This window comes from Scyliorhinus canicula, chromosome 1 (genome assembly GCF_902713615.1).
Source record: "Scyliorhinus canicula chromosome 1, sScyCan1.1, whole genome shotgun sequence".
Taxonomy (NCBI): domain Eukaryota; kingdom Metazoa; phylum Chordata; class Chondrichthyes; order Carcharhiniformes; family Scyliorhinidae; genus Scyliorhinus; species Scyliorhinus canicula.
The window spans coordinates 110,919,029-110,939,430 of NC_052146.1; the positions used below are offsets into that span (position 1 = coordinate 110,919,029).

The 20,402-nt window shown below is 47.7% G+C and overlaps 1 protein-coding gene across 1 annotated transcript in view; it reads left to right on the top strand.

Annotated features, from left to right (window-relative positions):
* slc9a1a (solute carrier family 9 member A1a) overlaps positions 1–20,402 on the top strand; it is a 115,879-nt gene that overhangs the window by 53,524 nt on the left and 41,953 nt on the right. Inside the window, exon 6 of the mRNA XM_038797581.1 lies at positions 7,396–7,485. Within this exon, the coding sequence (XP_038653509.1) occupies positions 7,396–7,485 (90 nt within the window). The remainder of the gene's footprint in view (positions 1–7,395; positions 7,486–20,402) is intronic.

The window sequence follows — 20,402 nt, forward strand, 5'->3', positions numbered from 1 at the left end:
CATCCGCCCACGTCCCGTCTTCTATCTGCTCTCCCAGCTCCCCTTCCCACTTGGCTTTCAGCTCCTCCCCCGATGCTTCTTCCGCCTCCTGCATTATCTTGTAGATGTCTGATATCTTCCCCCCTCCGACCCAGACCCCCGAGAGCACCCTATCACTCGCCCCCTTACTGGGGAGCAGGGGGAACCCCTCCACCTGCCGTCTAGCAAATGCCTTCACTTGTAAATATCTGAACATGTTTCCCGGGGGGAGCTCAAACTTCTCCTCCAGCCCTCCCAGGCTCGCAAACCTCCCCTCTATAAACAGGTCCTTCAGCTGCCGTATGCCCACCCTGTACCAGCTCTGAAATCCCCCGTCGATGTTCCCCGGGATGAATCTATGGTTCCCTCTTATTGGCGCCGCCAACAGACCTCCCATTTCCCCCCTGTGTCGCCTCCACTGCCCCCGTATCTTGAGGGTGGCCGCCACCACCGGGCTCGTGGTGTACCTCGTGGGGGGGAGCGGCCATGGTGCCGTTACTAGGGCCCCCAGGCTTGTGTTGCCACAGGACGCCCTCTCCATTCGTTTCCAAGCTGCCCCCTCCCCTTCCATCATCCACTTGCGCACCATTGACACATTTGCCGCCCAGTAATACCCCGAGAGATTGGGTAGTGCCAGCCCTCCACTGTCCCTACTCCGCTCCAAAAAGACCCTCCTCACCCTTGGGGTGCCGTGCGCCCACACGTAGCTCATGATGCTACTCGTCACCTTTTTGAAGAAGGCCCTAGGGAGGAAGATGGGCAAGCACTGAAATAAAAACAGGAACCTTGGGAGGACCATCATTTTGATTGACTGCACCCTCCCCGCCAGCGACAGCGGTACCATGTCCCACCTCTTAAATTCCTCCTCCATCTGTTCCACCAGCCTGGAAAAGTTCAACTTGTGGAGGGTCCCCCAGTTCCTTGCCACCTGCACCCCTAAGTACCTAAAGCTCTTTCCTGCTCGCTTGAAGGGGAGTCTCCCAATACCCTCTCCCTGGTCCCCCGGGTGTATCACAAAAACCTCGCTTTTGCCCAAATTTAGTTTGTACCCCGAAAAGTCCCCAAACTCTGCTAATAGTTCCATTATCTCCGGCATTCCCCCCTCTGGGTCTGCCACGTACAGCAGTAGATCATCCGCATACAGCGATACTCGATGTTCCTCCCCTCCCCTAGTCAGTCCTCTCCACCCCCCTGAACCCCTCAGTGCCATCGCCAACGGTTCGATCGCCAGTGCGAAAAGTAGGGGGGATAGGGGACATCCCTGCCTGGTCCCTCGGTGGAGCCCGAAATACTCCGACCTCCTCCCGTTTGTCACTACACTAGCCGTCGGGGCCGAGTAGAGCAACTTCACCCACTTAATAAACCCTTCCCCAAACCCAAACCGTTCCAACGTCTCCCACAGGTACTCCCACTCCACCCTATCGAATGCCTTCTCCGCGTCCAGCGCTACCACTATCTCAGCCTCCCCCTCCACTGCCGGCATCATAATTACATTCAGCAATCTCCGCACGTTCGTGTTGAGCTGCCGCCCCTTCACGAACCCCGTCTGGTCCTCATGGATTACCCCTGGCACACAATCCTCTATTCTAGCTGCCAGGATCTTTGCCAGCAACTTGGCATCCACGTTCAGAAGCGAGATAGGCCTGTAGGACCCGCACTGCACGGGGTCTTTATCCCGCTTCAGTATCAGGGAGATCAGAGCCTGCGACATTGTCGGGGGCAGAACCCCCCCCTCTCGCGCCTCATTAAAGGCTCGTACCAGTACCGGTCCCACCAAGTCCACATTTTTCTTGTAGAATTCCACCGGAAAACCCATCTGGCCCCGGCGCCTTCCCCGCTTGCATCTGACCTATTCCCTTGACTAGCTCCTCTAGCCCTATTGGCGCCCCCAGCCCTTCTACCAGCCCCTCCTGGACCCTTGGGAACCTCAATTTGTTTAGGAAGTCCTCCATTCCCCCTCTCCTCGTCGGCGGCTCAGACCGATACAACTCCTTGTAAAAATCCCTGAAGACCCCGTTCACTTCTTGCCCCTTCTGTACTACCTTCCCGCCCCTCTCCTTCACTCCCCCAATCTCCCTAGCCGCATCTCGTTTGCGAAGCTGGTGTGCCAGCATCCTGCTCGCCTTTTCCCCATACTCATAGACCGCGCCCTGTGCCCTTCTCCACTGCGTCTCTGCCTTCCTGGTGGTCAGCAGGTCGAACTTGACCTGCAGGCTGCGCCGTTCTCCCAGCAGCCCCTCCTCTGGTGCCTCCGCATATCTCCTATCCACTTCCAATATCTCCCCCACCAGCCTCTCCCTCTCCTGCCTCTCCTTTCTTTCTCTGTGTGCCCTTATGGAGATCAGCTCTCCCCTGATCACTGCCTTCAGGGCCTCCCAGACCATCCCCACCTGCACCTCCCCCGTGTCATTCAAGTCCAGATAGCTCTCAATGCTCTTCCGGACCCTTTTACACACCTCGTCGTCCGCTAACAGCCCCACATCCAGCCGCCACAGCGGGCACTGGTCCCGCGCCTCCCCCATTTCCACATCCACCCAATGTGGTGCATGATCAGAGATCGCAATGGCCGAATACTCAGCTTCCCGTACCCTCGGGATCAGCCCCCTGCTCAACACAAAGAAATCGATTCTGGAGTACACTCTATGGACGTGGGAGAAAAAGGAATACTCCCTCGCCCTCGGCCTACCAAACCTCCATGGGTCTACTCCTCCCATCTGCTCCATGTACCCCCTCAGCACTTCTGCCGCTGCCGGCCTCCTATTGGTCCTTGAGCTCGATCTGTCTAGCCCGGGGTCCAGCACTGTGTTGAAGTCCCCCCCCATGATCAAGCCCCCTGCCTCCAGTCCCGGAATGAGGCCCAATAGGTGCCTCATAAAACCCGCGTCATCCCAGTTCGGGGCATATACGTTGACCATCACCACTTTCTCCCCCTGCAGCTTACCCTTCACCATCACATACCTACCCTCCTTATCCGCCACCACCTCCTCCGCCACGAACAACACCCTCTTTCCCACCAGAATCGCCACCCCCCGGTTCTTTGCGTCCAATCCAGAGTGGAACACCTGTCCCACCCACCCCCTTCTCAGGCGAACCTGGTCCACTACCTTCAAATGGGTCTCCTGTAACATTGCTACATCAGCCTTCAGTCCCTTCAGGTGTGAGAATACCCTTGATCTCTTGACCGCCCCATTCAGCCCCCTCACGTTCCAAGTGATCAGCCGGGTCGCGGAACGACCCGCCCCCTTCCCCTGCCGATTAGCCATGTCCCGTTCCCTGCTCGCCCCGGGTCGACCCTCCCCTTCTGACCCGCTCCCCATGGCGATGGCCCCCTCCCCCCACCTCTCCAGTCCTCCACTTCCCGTTTCTGGTCTTTCCAGCAGCAACCCGGTGTCCCTCCCTAACCCCCCCCCCCCCCCCAGGCTAGGACCCCTCCTAGCCGCGATGTACCCTCCATCGTACTCCCGTAAGTCAGCTGGTTTGCGCTGACCCGGCTGCTCCTGCCACACTCCGACTCCCCCCGGCTCGGGGGGGGGGCCTCCCCCCCCCCCTTGCCACTCCTCCCTGGCCCCGCTCCAACGCGGGAAAGGTCGCCATTGCTAGCCACGCCCCGCCCTCCTCCCCTCCCCCCCTCCTCTGCCCCGCGCGCGGGAAAACAGAGGAAAGCCCGCGCTTTCGCCCTGCCACACCCCACCCCGCCATCTTCAGTTCCACCCCCGTCCCCGTCCATGCCTGTAAAGAACCCCCCCTAGGAGCCCATATCCCCGATCTGCTCTCCCCCCCCCGTCCCACCTCCCCAACTTAACATTATAAATAACAAATAGATAACAAATAACAATGTACTTAACAGTCGCCCTCTACCAAACAGTATAAATAACCATAAATAACCATGAATAACCACAATAACAATAACTAAGGGAAGTTGGCAAAGGGGGGAAAAAACATCAGAAGAAAAAAAAACCCAAAGCAAGAGTTCAAGATCCAAACAAGGAAAGAAGAGAAAAAAAAAAAGGAAACCGTTCCAATAAGAGTTGCCCAGTTCCGACCCGACCGAAAAAAAAACGAACCGCTTGTTCAGCTGAAAGTACCCGAGCGGACACGGCCGCCAAGTACCCCCTGGGTCTAATTCGAGTCCAGTTTCTCTTCCTGTACAAAGGCCCACGCCTCCTCTGGGGACTCAAAATAGTGGTGTTGGTTCCTGTAGGTGACCCACAAGCGCGCTGGCTGCAGCATTCCGAACCTGATCCTTTTTGCATGTAGCACCGCCTTCGTCCGGTTGTACCGGGCCCGCCGCTTAGCCACCTCCGCACTCCAGACCTGGTAGACCCTCACCGTCGAATTCTCCCACTTACTGCTCCTTTCCCTCTTGGCCCACTCCAGCACTCTCTCACGATCGCTGAGTCGCTGGAACCGCACCAGCACCGCCCTCGGGGGCTCATTTGCTCTTGGCTTCCTTGCCATGACCCTGTAGGCCTCTTCCAGCTCCAGGGGCGAAGGGACGGCCCCTGCCCCCATCAGGGAGCTCAGCATTTCTGCTACGTATCCCGGGAGGTCTGACCCCTCCAGGCCTTCTGCCAGGCCCAAGATCCTCAGGTTCTTCCGCCTCATTCGGGTATCCAGCTCCTCAAAACGGCTCTGCCATTTCAGGTGGAGTGCCTCGTGCACCTCTACCTTTCCCACGAGGACCGTGGCCTCCTCCTCCCTCACAGTCATCTCCTGCTGCAGCTCCCGAATCGACGCCTCTTGGGTCGCCTGGGCTCCCATCAGCCTGGTGGTCGTCGCATTCATTGACTCCAAGAGCTCCATTTTCAGCTCCGTAAAGAAGCGCAGGAGAGCGGCCTGCTGCTCCTCCGCCCATTTCCCCATTTCCTCCACTCCTCGGGTGCGCCACCGGCCGCCATTTTGGTCTTCTTCCCCCGCTTTTTTTGGGGAGCTGCTGTTGCTTTCTTTACCACCCCACTCCGGGTACCGACCATAAAGTTGGTCTGGTTCTCCTCAGGGAGCCTTCCCCCACCGGGATTTGTCCTTACAGCGCCGTTGGGGCCCTCCAATCGGCCCGAAAACACCTTTGTAGCAGGAGCCGCCAAACGTGCGACTTAGCTGGTCATAGCCGCAACCGGAAGTCACCCTGTTCGGGAACAATGAGGGAGAATTCAGAATGTCCAATTCGCCTGACAAGCACATCCTTCGGGACTCATGGGAGGAAAACAGCACCCGGCAGAAATCCACACTGACAAGGGGAGAACATGCAGACTACGCGCAGACAATGACCCAAGCCAGGAATCAAATCCGGGTCCCTGGTGCTGTGAAGCAACAGCGTGCTACCATGCCACCTGTTCAAAAAAGGATTATTTTTCTCTCTCAGCTCCGCCCAGCCCATCAAACAAAGGTTCTCTCCTGCGGTGCCCAGACTTGAACCCATCAGCGTTATCATGGCTGTTTGATTTCCCACTCCCGTTTATACAAAAGAATAGAGCCATGCTATTGCTAGGCAACAAACCTCCCATTGATGGACAAAGAGACCATCAAACTCTATAATGGGCCAAGAGCTGCTCAGACAGGAGTGTCCTGAAGGGAAGTGGATCTTGAGTGACTCACCCTTGCTGAGCAAGGGCATCCTGTGAATTCCCACGAACGAGTTTGTCCAACTGGAACAATATAACCCAAGCCAGGTTAAGGCCTGTCCTTCTGACTCCGTGCTAGCTGTTTTTTCCCTCGGTCTGTTTAACCCCTAAATTGCCTGCTGTATCTTCGATCCCATTTCTGGACCCAATTTCCTAATATTTCCTATCATAATGTGATGAGATACCTTGCAGCATTTAGCAAGAGCAGTTACTGGAAAGTTGAAGGAAAAATTAGTACAGGTGATCAAAAACTTCGTTAAAATTTTATGGTGTAGCTTGAAGGAATAGAAGTAGAGAAGTGGAGAGTTTTAAGGAGGAAATCCCATAACTTGACCGAGGCAAATAAAAGCCGTAGCGGAACAATTAAAATAGGAGATATGTTGTTGGGTGGGTGGGGGGGGGGGGGGGGGGGGGGGGGCAGAATTAGACCGCAGAGATCTTGGAGAGTTGTGGTGCTGAAGTAGGCAACAGGAATGGGGAAGGGCCAAGATATGGAGGGATTTGAAACAAAGGATGAGAATTTTAAAGTTGAAATGTTGCCAGACCAGGAGCCAGTGTAGGTGAGTAAGCATGAGTGATGGACGAACGTGACTTGTTGCAGTATACATGCAGCGGTGTATTAGATGAGCTTAAATCTACAAAGTGTACAGGATGTGCCTCAAGGAGGGGTCAGAGGGGGGCCACAGGCAATGTCAGGGAGGGGGGGCAGCAGGGATGGTATTATGTTTTCATAATGTTTTGAGTGTTTCCTCACAAGCAGCCTTGTATCTGAACAGGGGCACTTGAGAGAACAAGTGAATGACATAATTGGAGATTACATCATCGGCCATTTGCATGAGCAAATGGCAGTAAAACATCATAGCCTGTAGTGTTAACATCTTCTAAATGAAGCTCTTGGTTTTGGTTGCACCTCCAAGGCCTGCAGACTTGATCTTGAATCCACCACAGAGGGGGTCAGCTGCCCCCTTGTTGACTCCTCCTTCTACGGCATCCTGACTACCGACAGCAGTGCTGTGAGCAGTGAATCTGGAGATTCGAACATTTGCTAATCAGCTGCACCTATCAATTTTGGTAGGACAGGAAGCTTTGCACTGAGGGATTGTCTTGAGGCACATCTTGTATCCTTTTTAAATTTAACCATTGCACTGTGCACGTGAGGGCGCCAGGTGGGTGTGTGTAAAGGGGCAGCAGGGCGTAGGTGAGCATGATTAGCTATGGCAATTTATTCTTGTACAATTGTACAATTGTGGTGTTATATGCCCTTTTTGTATCACAGATTTTCACAAGCGTGAATAACTATCTGTGTCCTATAAACTGTAAATTGGAGACTAGCCTGTTATCTGATTTTTGGAGCGGCGAGAGGTTAGATTTTGCACATCCCCAATTTTAATTGTTCCATCATTGCCAGCTATACTTTCAGCTGCCTAGGCCTTAAGCTGTAGAATTGCATCCTAAAACCTCTCCCCCGTCCTACCTCTTTTCTTATTTAAGACACTGCTGAAGATCTAACTCTCCCATCATGGATGGGTTGATATTTTGGTTGCTGTCACTCCTGTAAAATACTTTGGGACATTTTATGTGTTAACGGTGCTATGTGAATGCAAGTTTTTGTAAATTAAGGCACTAGTGGCGAGTCCAAGAGGCTAACAGAAAATCAGCCAGAATCATTTTAAATTGTCAATTCCTGCAGAACTTTGGTTGACTCCACATTGAAATTGTTTGTGCACCTTGCTGATTGGATCTGTTTATCTGTCAGGGGATGACTATTCGACCATTGGTGGAATTGCTCGCTGTGAAGAAGAAACAAGACTCCAAACGTTCCATCAACGAAGAAATCCACACACAGGTATGGAAGAGTGCCAGTGTGGTGCTCCGGGTTCAGTGTTCTGTCACTTTGAATGTCTGTCTCAGTGCTCGCTCGCTCTCTCTCACTCTCACTCACTCTCACTCACACTCACTCACTCACTCTCTCTCTCTCTCTCTCTCTCTCTCTCTCTCTCTCTCTCTCTCTCTCTCTCTCTCTCTCTCTCTCTCTCTTTCCACCTCCACCCCCATGTAGAGATAATTGTAGTATGTAATGTGTGGGACCCATGGTATAGAGGTGTTTATTGCAATATGCACATAATATTGTAAAGGTACATAGATTGTTAGTGGACAAAACTGTGGTAGATGGAGTTCAATGTGGATAAATGTGTGGCCATCCACTTTGGACCTTAAACATATGATTTTCTAAATAGTGAGAAGCTGGGAGCAATGGGGGAGCTGAAACATTTACGAGTCCAAGTGCAGAAATACTGAAATAATCTCTGGATTGTTACATGGCATAGGGCAAGTAAGATTAGAGAATTGAGTGCATGGCTCAAAGATTGGTGTGGAAGAAATGGGTTTTGATTCATGGACCACTGACACCAGTAATGGGGAAAGTGGGAGCTGTACCCATGGGATGATCTTTACTTGAACCGTGCTAGGAACAGAGTTCTGACGAAGACGGTAGAGAAGGCTTTAAACTGAATAGTGGGGATGAGCCATCGTGTGAGGGGAGATGTGGTAAAATAAAGAGAAAAGGCAAGGCAATAGAGCAGAGTAGTGACATGGTAATGATACCCAGAGCGAGGCAGGAAGGAACAGAGCATAGTTAAGGCCAGAGTTTGAAAGAATGATAAAGACCCAATTCAAGACTTTTTATCTGAATGCATGCAGCATTTGTAACCGAGCGGATGAATTGATAGCATAAACAGAAATAAATATGTCTGGCATGATGGCCATTTCAGAGGCATAGTTGCAAAGTGACCAAGTCTGGCACCTAAACATTGACATTTCTCAAGGACAGGATGCTAAGAAATGGTGGTGGGGCAGATCTATTAATTAAGGATGACAGAGTGGTGAAAGATGAATTTAGCAGAAGATCAAGATGTGGAATCAGTTTAGGTAATTATAAGCAATAACAGAGGTAAGAAGCCACTTATGGGAGTAGTTTATAGACCCACCAACAGTGGCCACATGATCGGACAGAGTATACAGGAAGAAATAAATGAGGCTTCTAAGAAAGGTGATGCAATAATTATGTGATTTTAATCTCCATATGCATTGGACGAATCAAATTGACAAAGGGAGCCTGGAAGATGAGTTCATTAAGTTTATTTGGGGCAATTTCTTAAGAGCAGAACGTTCTAGTGCCAACCAGGGACAAGGCTGTTTTAGACCTGACAATGAGGTAGGACTAATTAATAACCACCTAGTAAAGGAGTCTCTAGGCAATAGTGATCATGATGTGGAAGAATTTTGCATTCAGTTCGAGGGTGAGAAGTGTGGATCTAATACTAATGTCTTAAATTCTTAAATAAAGTCCATTACACCAGTTTGAGGGTGGAGTTAGCTGAAGTAAATTGTGCAGATGGATTAAATGGAGGACAGTAGTGAAACAGTGGCAGACATTTAAGGAGACATTTCATAAAGGTCAGCAAGGTTATATTCTGCTGAGTAAGAAAGATTTCATAGAATTTACAGTGCAAAAGGAGGCCATTCGGCCCATCGAGTCTGCACTGGTCCTTACAAAGAGCATCCTACTCAAGACACATCTCTACCCTCTCCCCATAACCCAGTAACCCCCACTTAACCTTTTTGGACACTAAGGGCAATTTAACACGGCCAATCCACCTAACCTGCACATCATTGGATTGTGAAAGGAAAGTGGTGCACCTGGGGGAAAACCACGCAGACACTGGGAGAACGTGCAGACTCCACACAGACAGTGTCCCAAGCCGGGAATCGAATCTGGGACTCTGGAGCTGTGAAGCAACTGTGCTAACCACTGTGCTACCGTGCTGCCCCGATTGAGATGGATGCACTATCCATGGCTAACTAAGGACATTAAGGCTTGTTTCAAATTGAAAGAAAAAGTGTACAATATTGCAAGGATTAATGGTAGGGTAGAAGATTGGACAGATTTTAGAAGCCAGCAAAGAATGACACAAAAAAAGAGGAAGGCGAAATTAAAGTTTGAGATAAAGCTAGCTAGAAATATAGAAACAGATAGTTTCTACAAATACTTAAAATGAAAAAGAGTAACTAGTGAGCATTAGTCCCTTTGAGGGTCGGACTGGGAAATTAATAATGGGAAACAAGGAAATCGAAGGGTTGGATAGGTACACGAAAGCATCCCAAGAATACTGGCAAATCAAAAGCTAAAAAAGAGGGAAGAACTTAAAACAATCACGAGGGAAAGGGGACTGGAAAAATTATTAGAACTAAAGGTTGCATCACCTTTCTTACAAGCCCCCATTTATTTCTTCCTGTCTACTCTGTCCGATCATGTAGCCACTGTTAGGGGGTCTATAAACTACTCCCATAAGTGGCTTCTTACCTCTGCTATTGCTTATCTTTACCCAAACTAAAATTAGAACTGATAACTTTCATCATAGCACCTTAAAATAATGGCTTCTGAGACAGTCGGATTAGTTGTGATTTTCCAAAATTCCCTAGATTCTGGAAAGGTCCCAGTGAACAGGAAAATCGTTAATGTAAGACTTTTCTATTCAAGAAAGGAGGGAGACTGAAAGCAGAAAACTATAGGCAGGTTAGCCTAACGTCTGCCATCGGGAAAATGCTAGAATCCAATATTAGGGAGGTAATAGGAAGACATTTAGAAAACCGTAACGCAATCGGGGAGAGTCAACAAGGTTTTCTGAAGGGAAAGTGTTTGACTAATTTATTAGAGTTCTTTTAAGGAAGCAACATGGCCAAGGGGAAACCTATAGCTGTGCTGCACTTGAATTTCCAAAAGGCATGTGGTTATCTGCCTCATTGAAGGTTACTGCACAAAATAAGAGCTCCTGGTGTAAGGGGTAGCATATTAACATGGATAGTGAATTTGCTAGCTAACAGGAAGCAGAGAGTAGGGATAAATGTGTCTTTTCTGGATTGGCAAGATGTAATTAGTGGAGTGCTACAGGGATGGAGTGCTACAGGGATTCATGCTGGAGCCTCAACTATTGACAGTTTATATCAATGACTTGGATGAAGGAACTGAACATATAGTAGCTAAATTTGCCATTGACACAAAGATGGGTAGGAAAGTAAGTTGTCAATGGGACGGGCAGCATGATGGCGCAGTGGATAGCACTGCTGCCTCACGGCGCCGAGGTCCCAAGTTTGATCCCGGCTCTGGGTCACTGTCATTGTATAGTTTGCACATTCTCCCTGTGTCTGCGTGGGTTTCTCCGCCACAATCCAAAGATGTGCAGAGTAGGTGGATTGGCCACACTAAATTGCCCCTTAATTGGAAAAAAATGAATTGGGTTCTCTAAATTGTTTTTTTAACTTGTCAATGGGACATGAAGGGTCTGGAAGGGGATTTAGGTAGGTTAGATGGGGCTGGTTCAGCACAGTGGGCTAAGTAGCTGGCTTGTAATGCAGAACAAGGCCAGCAATGCGACTTCAATTCCCGTACCAGCCTCCCCAAACAGGCAGCGGAATGTGGTGACAAGGGGCTTTTCACAGTAACTTCATTGAAGCCTACTTGTGACAATAAGCGATTATTATTTAAGTGAGTGGGCTATAATTTGACAATGGACTGTAATGTGGGAAAATGTGAACTTGTCCACTTTGGCTGGAAGAATAGGAAAGCATTATATTTGAATGGAGAGAGACTGCAGAACTTAACAGTACAGAGGGATCTGGGTGTTCTGGTCCATGAATCACAAGAAGTTGGTGTGCAAATGCAGCAAGTGATTAGAAAGGCAAATGGAATATTGGCATTGCAAGAGAAATCTAGTCTAAAAATAGGGAAGCATAGCTGTACAAGACCATAGCTATATCACAGTTTGAATCGCATACAGTTCTCGTCTCTTTACCAAGAAAATATATAATTCCATTGGTAGCAGTTCAGAGAAAGTTCATTTGACTAATTCCTGGGATGAAGGGGTTATCTTATGAAGAAAGTTTGTGCAGTTTGGGCCTGAACCCATTGAGGTTTGGAAGAATGAGGGATGTTTTTAATGAAACATGTAAGGTCCTGAAGAAACTTGACAGGATGGATGCGTGATGATGTTTCACCTTGTTGGGGAAACTAGAACTAGATCCTCTTGACTATAGCAGTTTAAAAAAAATTGAGGTCTCCCATTTAAGACTGAGAGAAGGAGGATATTTTTCTCTTGAGGGGTGTTAGTCTGTGGAATTTTCTTCCCCAGAATGTAATGGAGGCTGGATAATTGAATATATTCAAGACTGAGTTCAATAGATCTTTAATCATCAAGGAAAGTTGGGTTACGGGGAACAGGCAGGAAGCTGGACTTGAGGCCACAATCAGAAAAGCCATGATCTTATCAAATGATGGAGCAAACTTGAGGGGCCAAATGGTCTACTCCTGTTCCTAATTCCAGTGTTCGTCCGTAAAAGGGTAACAAAGAGAGAAATAAAGATGTTAACCAGAGGCATAAAAACAAATTGTTAAAGCTTTGATGGATGGTTAAAAAGGAAGAGAAAAGCAAAGTAAATGTGAGTCCCTTAAGGGCAGAGACGGTAGAAATTATAATGGGGAATAATTGACAATTTTATACCTGTCTTCAAGTCAGAAGACACACAATATTCCAGAAGGGAACCAAAGGTCCAGAGAAAATGAGGAACTAAAGAATATTTTGAGAAATTTTGATTTTGTGTAATAGCCTGTTGTGAAATTAGTATTAGGAAAGAAATAGCACTGAAGAAATCAATTGAACAAAGAGCTGACAAATCCTCTCAACCTGACTTCTTACACCCTCGACTTTTGAAAGAGATGGCTAAAGTGGCAGTGGATGCATTGTTTTTGATCTTCCAGATTTCCCACTGTTCTAGAACAGTTCTCATAGACTGGAATATAGGTTGATGCGCCAAATGTCCGCCTTCTGCACTGTAGGGATTCTATGAAACTGCCATCCGAGAACAGAGGGAGAGAGTTCAGTTAACCTGACAACAGTAGTAGGGAAAAATGACAGAATCTATTCTTAGGTGTGTGATAGCAGAGAACCTAAAAAATCCTCTGAGCAGAGTCAACTCAATATATGCAACGGAAATCTGTTCGGCCTTTGAGGATGTGGATAGCAGGGTGCATAAGGGGAACCAGAAAATGTGTATTTCGATTTTAAAAAGCATTGAAAAATGTGTTTCACAACAGGATATTACACAAAATCAGAATTCACAAAATTTAGGGTAACATATTAGCATGGACTAAGGATTGGTCAATGGACAGATAACTGAGAAGGTAGGAATACATGGGTCATAACTAGGCTATAATTAGTGGGCTACTGCAAAGATCTTCAGCTATTTGAAAACTATATCAGTTTTTCAGATGAGAGGACAAAGTTTGTTGGCAATATAAAGTGGGAAAATAAGCTGCGAGAAGGACCAGAGAGATTGCAAAACGATTTTAGAAAGGTTAAGTGAGTGAGCAACAATGTGGCACATTGAATATAATGTAGAGAGTCCTGGAAATGTTATTCCGAGCTATCTGGCTATCTCAATGTTAACATGCAGCAATAAGGAAGGCATATATATATATATTTTTAATCTTTATTACAAAGTGATTTGAGTATAAGAATAAATAAATCTTAATCCAGTTGTATTGGGCCCTGGAATATTGTGTATAGTTTTGGTTTCCTTCTCTTAAGGAAGAATAAAATTACATTAAAATGAGTGCAATGAAGGTTCACTTGACTGATTCCTGGAATGAGAGTATTGTGCTGTGAACAGAGTTTCAATAGACGAGGTCGAATGCCCTCGAATTTAACAAAATGAGGTGAACTCAATGAAACATATGAAACTCTTAAGAGGCTTGACAAGGTAGATGCTGGGAAGATGCTTCCCCTTATTTGGGAAGTCGAGAACTAAAGGGCATGTATTACAATCGCAGGCCAGAGCCCAACAGTGGCTAGGACACTGGACCAAATCCCCAATATTTTATTTTGTAAGACTATGGAAAGAATATTTAGCTCCTGGAGTGTTGCACAAAGAAATAGGGATTTAATATTTTAAAACAAAACTTTATTGTTAATACACTATTAAACTATTCAACATCACACCCAAAAATAGTTTATAATTGCCCATTAAACAATATTACAGTAAATACCCTTGATGCTGTCTCTATTCCCAATTAAACAGCAAGAAAGGGAGAAAAAGCATACAGCTCTCAGTGCATTCCACATCCCAATGGCACAGATGAATACTTGCACTCCAGAACAGATTTGGCTCCTGTTAGAAAAACTGGAGACTCTGGCTGGATGTCTTCAAAAAGCAGTTTCAACTGGTTTGTTTCAGCGTTCCCCTTATCCTCAGACAAGTCTGCTCTGCTTTAAATACTATTGCTCTTTTTTTAGTGAGCCTACTTTGAGAACAAAATACTTTACTCATGGTCTAAAGGGTAGTCAGATCAACACACAACTCAAAACTCTTTCTCAAAATGTTTGAATACCTTAACTCCACCCAGCAATGACATAATTTCCCCAAGCTGATAAAAAATTAACCCCGCTGAACACACATTAACTCCCCAGGGACTCCCCCTAGTCAAACAACATTGCATTAACCCAGGCTGAAAATACATTACTCTTTTCAATTTCATCTCTGGCTCCTGAAAGCTTTCTGGTCTTGCAAACAAGATTTTTGAACAAAAAATGCAGGGCTACTGCAGTCAAACACACTCTAACCCAGGCTGTTCACCCTTAAATTGCCACATGTTTACAATCCAAGGTATCTAAAATCCTGCGTTTGTCACACATGTATGATCATGTGTAACTGTGATTAGAATTTTGTTTCACTCAAAAGATGTGAATCTTTGGAATTTCCTAACACAGCTGTCAGCAAGAATATTCAAGTCAGATAGAACAATTTTTGGATACTAAGGAATCAAGGAATATGGAGATCATGTGAAAAGGTGTGGCTGAGTAGATGACCTTGATCTTATTGAATGGTGGAGAAAGCTGAGGGAAGAATGGCCTACTGTCTCAAAGAGGCTGGAATACAAAGGGGTGAAACTAATGTTGATTTTCTATAAAACTCTGGTTAAAGCCCATCTGGTACGTTACATTCAGTTATGAACACTGAACCTATGATCTAATTGAATGGCAGTACAGGCTGTAGAGGCTCAATGATTTCCTCCTGTTTACAGATGTCTGGAGATCCCTCATGAGTGAGTGGGAATATGGAGATTAGCTTGAAACGTAGGCAGCTATGGTACTTGCACACTGTGCAGAAGACATGTGATGCTCGTGTGAATTCAGGAAACTTTGCTTAAGTGGGGAACATTTTAGTGAGGAAAATGTCACTGACATCAGCTAGCAGATGGCATTATCCACCCTTTAGTCTTTTATCTGCTGAACCTTGAACCAATGTCTGAGACTGGCTGTAGCAATGAAACTTCAGGTTATGTACAGTATTCAGCTTGCATTGCATTGAAACTGCACCTTAGGGAACCAAGGCACTTAGTGCTACCAAGGCACTTAGTGCTATCTGTTCACAACTTTCAATGCCAGTGCTAAGGAAGTGTCTCAATGAGAGACGTGTCTCCTTTATGATGGGACTTTCAAGGTTGGCATGGTGATACAGTGGCTAGCATTGTGCCTCACTGCCAGGGACCTGGGTTCAATCCTGGCCTTGGGTGATTGTGTGGAGTTTGCAGTTTCTCCCTGTATTTGTGTGGGTTTCCTCCAGGCGCTCTGGTTTTCTCCCAAGGTCCAAAGATGTGCAGGTTAGGTGGGGTAATGGGGTTGCAGGGATAAGGTGGGGGTGAGCCTGGGAAAGGTGCTCTTTCAGAGAGTTGGTACAGACTCGATGGGCTGAATGACCTCCTCCTGCACTGTAGGAATTCTAGGATTCTGAAGGCCCCATCTACCCTCACAGATGAGCATTAAAGATTGCTTGACTCTGTTGCCAAAAAGACTGCAGAGTTCTCCCAGTGTTCTTGCCAATATTTGTACCTCAACCAGCACCACAAACAGATTGCCTGACCATTTATCTCACTGCTGTCTGTGCGGACTTGCTGTTTGCTAAAATAGCTGCTTAGTTTCCAACATTACAACAGTGACACTTCAAAATACATTAATAATAATCTTTATTGGTGTCACAAGTAGGCTTACATTAGCACTGCAATTAAGTTACTGTTTTAATGTCTAAGAAACAGTTTAGGGGATCCTAAAGAGGTGAACGGTGCTATATAAATGCAAGTATTCAGTTTATGGAACAGGACAGTCATGCACACCCTCATTAAGGATGTGATGCTTTGATTTATGGTTTAGTACATCCCAGCTAAGTTGTGTGGAGGACAACTTAATTTGGGAAGTGAGGTTGACATTGTGAGGAGGAGTAAGAGAGGTCTGGAAGTTACTGCATTGATGAAATCCGCAAATCATTCCGAGGCAAGTCAACGAAAGCCCCTTGATGGTGGATCACAGCCTCCATGCTGACCAAGTCTATTTATGTGAAGAGAAAGTATTTAAATATTGGGACTGTGCAATTCTGTTGCATATATTCAGGCTCACTATGAATTTCAGCCCAAGTATCTTCCACCATTCAATTTGATCATAGCTGATCTGTACCTTAATTCTTTTCAGCTGCCTAGGATCCATATCTCTTTAATAATGAACAAAAATGTATTAACCTCGAGTTTCACATTTTCGATTATCCCACGGCACCAAACCATAGTGATTAGCACAGTTGCTTCACAGCTCCAGGTTCATTTCCCGGCTTGGGTCACTGTCTGTGTGGAGTTTGCACGTTCTCCCCGTGTCTGCGTGGGTTTCCTCCGGGTGCTCCGGTTTCTCCTTTCAGTCCAAAGATGTGCAGGTTAGGTGGATTGGCCATGCTAAATTACCCTTAGGTTAAGTGGGGTTACTAGGTTATGGGTGGGGGTGTGGGCTTAAGTGGGGTGCTCTTTCCAAGAGCTGGTGCAGACTCGATGGGACGAATGGCCTCCTGCACTGTAAATTTTATGATTCCTCTTGGTTTGGCTCTCTTAACCTTGATATAATTCTGGTGAATCTGTGCTGTACTCCCTCCAAGGGCAATATATGCATCCTGAGCTGTGGTGCCCAGAACTGAACTTAGTACTCAAGTTGGGGCCTAGCCAGAGTTTTGCATAACTGTAGCAGAAGTATCACAAACTAAATAGCAGCAGGAATAAGCTATATGGTCTTTTGAGTGTTCTCCACCATTTACAGTACAGTAAGTTTCTACGTCGGCTACACCTTCCTGCACTGCCCATACACCTTAGTTTCCTTCGTATCCAAGAATGTTTTGGTTTGTCAATCTCAGCTCCGCTTTCTCGTTAGTTTCTCATAACTCTTTATTCCTTTAGAGTCCAAAATCTATCAGTCCCAGCCTCAGCACTACTCAGCAACTGACCATCCGCAACCTCTGAGGTGGAGGATTCAGAAGGTTTACAACATTCAGAGTGAAGGAATTTTGTATCTTATTCCTGTATATCCTTAGAGTCCTGAGACTGTGCCACCTAATTCTCAACGACGAAGGCACTGGAAATAACCTCTCGGCATCCACCCTGTCAAACCCTCAGAATTTTTACATGTGCCAATTGTACATAATTTCCATCCATTTGCATTCTAGCTCCTTTAAAAATCAGCATTCCATTCGCCTTGCTAAAGTTTTATACTTTGTGTTTTTTTTTGTGGTATTAGTACTTGGACCCTAAATATATCGGCTCCTCCACAGTTCTAAGCTTCTTATCATTTAGCAAACATTCTAATTCATCAATTTTGGTCCAAAATGGATGAGCTTACACTTACCCACATTGAACTCCATCCAAAGTTTTGCTCACTCACTTTATCGACCAATATCCCTTTGCAACTTTCTGCTCCCATCTATGCTGTTTACATTATATACAAAGAATTATGTGGAATATTACAGAACAGATGCAGGCTAGTCAGTCCAACTTGTCTGTACTGGTGTTTGTACTCCACTTCAGTCACCACCCATCCATTTACCTAATTTTAACCTTTCAGCAACTCTTTCTATTCTCTTTTCTCTTGAGCACATTTTTTTGGTTCCTTTTGAAAGCATCTCAGTTTTTGTCTCAACCACTCTTGTGGTAGTGAGCCCTACGTTCTAATTACATTCTGAGTAAATAATTTTTCCTTATTTCCCTGTTGGAATTATTAGTGACTGCCATGTATTTGTGGCCCCTACAGGAATAGGAGGTGGAAGCAGGAGTAGACAACCTGGCCCATTGAGCCTGCAATACCATCATAGATGATTGCGTTTCAACTCCATTTTGTCCCTGCTCCCCATATATCTGGATTCCCTGCAAGACCAAAAATCTCTCTATCCCAGCCTTAAATGAATTCAACCGTCTAGCATAGAGAATTCCAAAGATTCACAACCTTTTGAGTGAAGTAATTTCTCCTCATCTCAGTCCTAAATGATCGACCCCTTATCATGAGTCTCTGCCCCTGTGTTTTAGACCAACCAGTGGAAACAATCTCTCGCATTTACCCCCTCAAACCCTGGATTTTGTAGTTTCAATGAAATCGCCTCTTATTCTTTTTTTTTAATAATTTTTATTCAAGTTTTAAAATAACAATAACAAATTTTAACAAATTTTCTCCCCGCAATTTAAAACAAACAAGGCGTGTGTCCCCCCCCCCCCCCGTCCCCCCCCCCCCCCCCCCCGGGTTGCTGCCAAGACCGACCATTCTCTACCCCTTCGCCAGGAAATCGAGAAAGGGCTGACACCGCCGAAAGAACCCCTGTACCGACCTCCTCAGGGCAAATTTCATCCTCTCCAACTTGATGAACCCAGCCATGTCGTTGACCCAGGTCTCCGACCTCGGGGGGCCGCGTATCCCTCCACTGTAACAGAATCCTGCACCGGGCTACTAGAGACGCAAAGGCCAGAATGCCGGCCTCTCTCGCCTCCTGCACTCCCAGCTCCGAAGCTACCCCAAAGATCAAGCCCCCAGCCCGGCCAGACCCTAGACCCAACCACCTCCAACAAAATCCCACCACCCCCTTCCAAAACTCCTCCACAGCCGGACATGCCCAAAACATATCGGTGTGGTTTGCCGGGCCACCCAAACACCTCCGACACCTGTCTTCCCCTCCGAAAAACCGGCTCATCCTTGCCCCCGTCATGTGAGCCCTGTGCAGCACCTTCAGCTGAATTAGGCTGAGCCGTGCGCAAGAGGAGGAAGAATTCACCCTTTCCAGGGCGTCCGACCACGTCCCATCCTCAATCTCTTCCTCTAGCTCTTCCTTCCATTTCGCTTTGAGCTCATCTACTGAGGCCTCCTCCTCCTCCTGCATCAGTTAGTAGATAGCCGAGATCTTCCCGACCCACGTCCCCGAAAGGACCCTGTCCTGCACCCCGCTTGGCGGCAGCCGCGGAAACTCCTCCACCTGCCTCTTAACAAAGTCCCTGACCTGCATATACCTAAAAGCATTCCCAGGGGGGAGGTTCCACTTCCCCACCAGCTCCTCCAGAGCCGCGAACTTCCTATCCAAGAAGAGGTCCCCAAACTGTTTGATGCCTGCCCTGTGCCAACTCCCAAATCCCCCACCCGTTCTCCCTGGCGCAAAACGGTGATTGCCCCATATCGGGGCCCAAACTGAGGCCTTCACTTCCCCCCTATGCCGCCTCCACTGTCCCCAGATTTTGAGGGACGCAACCACCACCGGACTCGTGGAGTACTTTGCCGGGGGGAGTGGAAGTGGGGCCGTCATCAAAGCCTCCAGACACGTACCCGCACAGGACGCCACCTCCAATCTCTTCCATGCGTCACCCTCCCCTTCTGTCACCCACCTGCGAATCATTGCCATGTTCGCCACCCAATAGTATCCACACAGGTTGGGCAGCGCCAGGCCCCCTACCTCCCTTCTTCGCTCCAAAAATACCCTCCTTACTCTCGGGGCCTTCCGCGCCCACACGAACCCCAGAATCAACTTATTCACCCTTCTGAAAAAAGCCTTCGGGATCAATATGGGGAGGCACTGGAAAAGAAACAAAAACCTCGGGAGCACCGTCATTTTAACCGACTGGACCCTGCCCGCCAACGAGAGCAGCAGCGCATCCCACCTCCTGAAATCCTCCTCCATCTGCCCCACCAGCCGCGAAACGTTAAGCCTGTGCATGGCCCCCCAGGTCCTAGCCACGTGGACCCCAAGATACCTAAAGCTCCCCTCAGCCCTCCTCAATGGGAGTTCCCATATCTCCCTCTCCTGACCCCCCGGGTGCAGGACAAACAGCTCGCTTTTCCCCACATTGAGCTTATATCCCGAAAAGTCCTCAAGTATCCTCAGCACCTCTGGCATCCCCTCAGCCGGGTCCGCGACATACAGCAGCAGATCATCCGCATACAGCGACAACCGGTGCTCCTCTCTCTCTCTCTCTCTCTCTCTCTCCCCCCCCCCACCCCACAATCCCCCTCCAACTCTTCGAGTCCCTCAGCGCCATGGCCAGGGGCTCAATTGCAAACGCAATTCCCTCTGGAAAGCTGAATGTCCTTTGACCTCCCCCCATTCGTCACCACACTCGCCATCGGGGAGCTGTACAGCAACCTCACCCAGCTGATGAATCCCTCACCAAACCTCCGCAACACCTCCCACAGATAACTCCACTCCACCCTATCAAAAGCTTTCTCCGCATCCATGGACGCCACTATTTCTGACTCCCCAGCAGCCGGTGCCATCATCATGACATTAAGGAGCCTCCGAACATTGGCATTCAATTGTCTCCCCTTTACAAACCCAGTTTGGTCCCCATGGATCACCGTCGGGACCACATCCTCC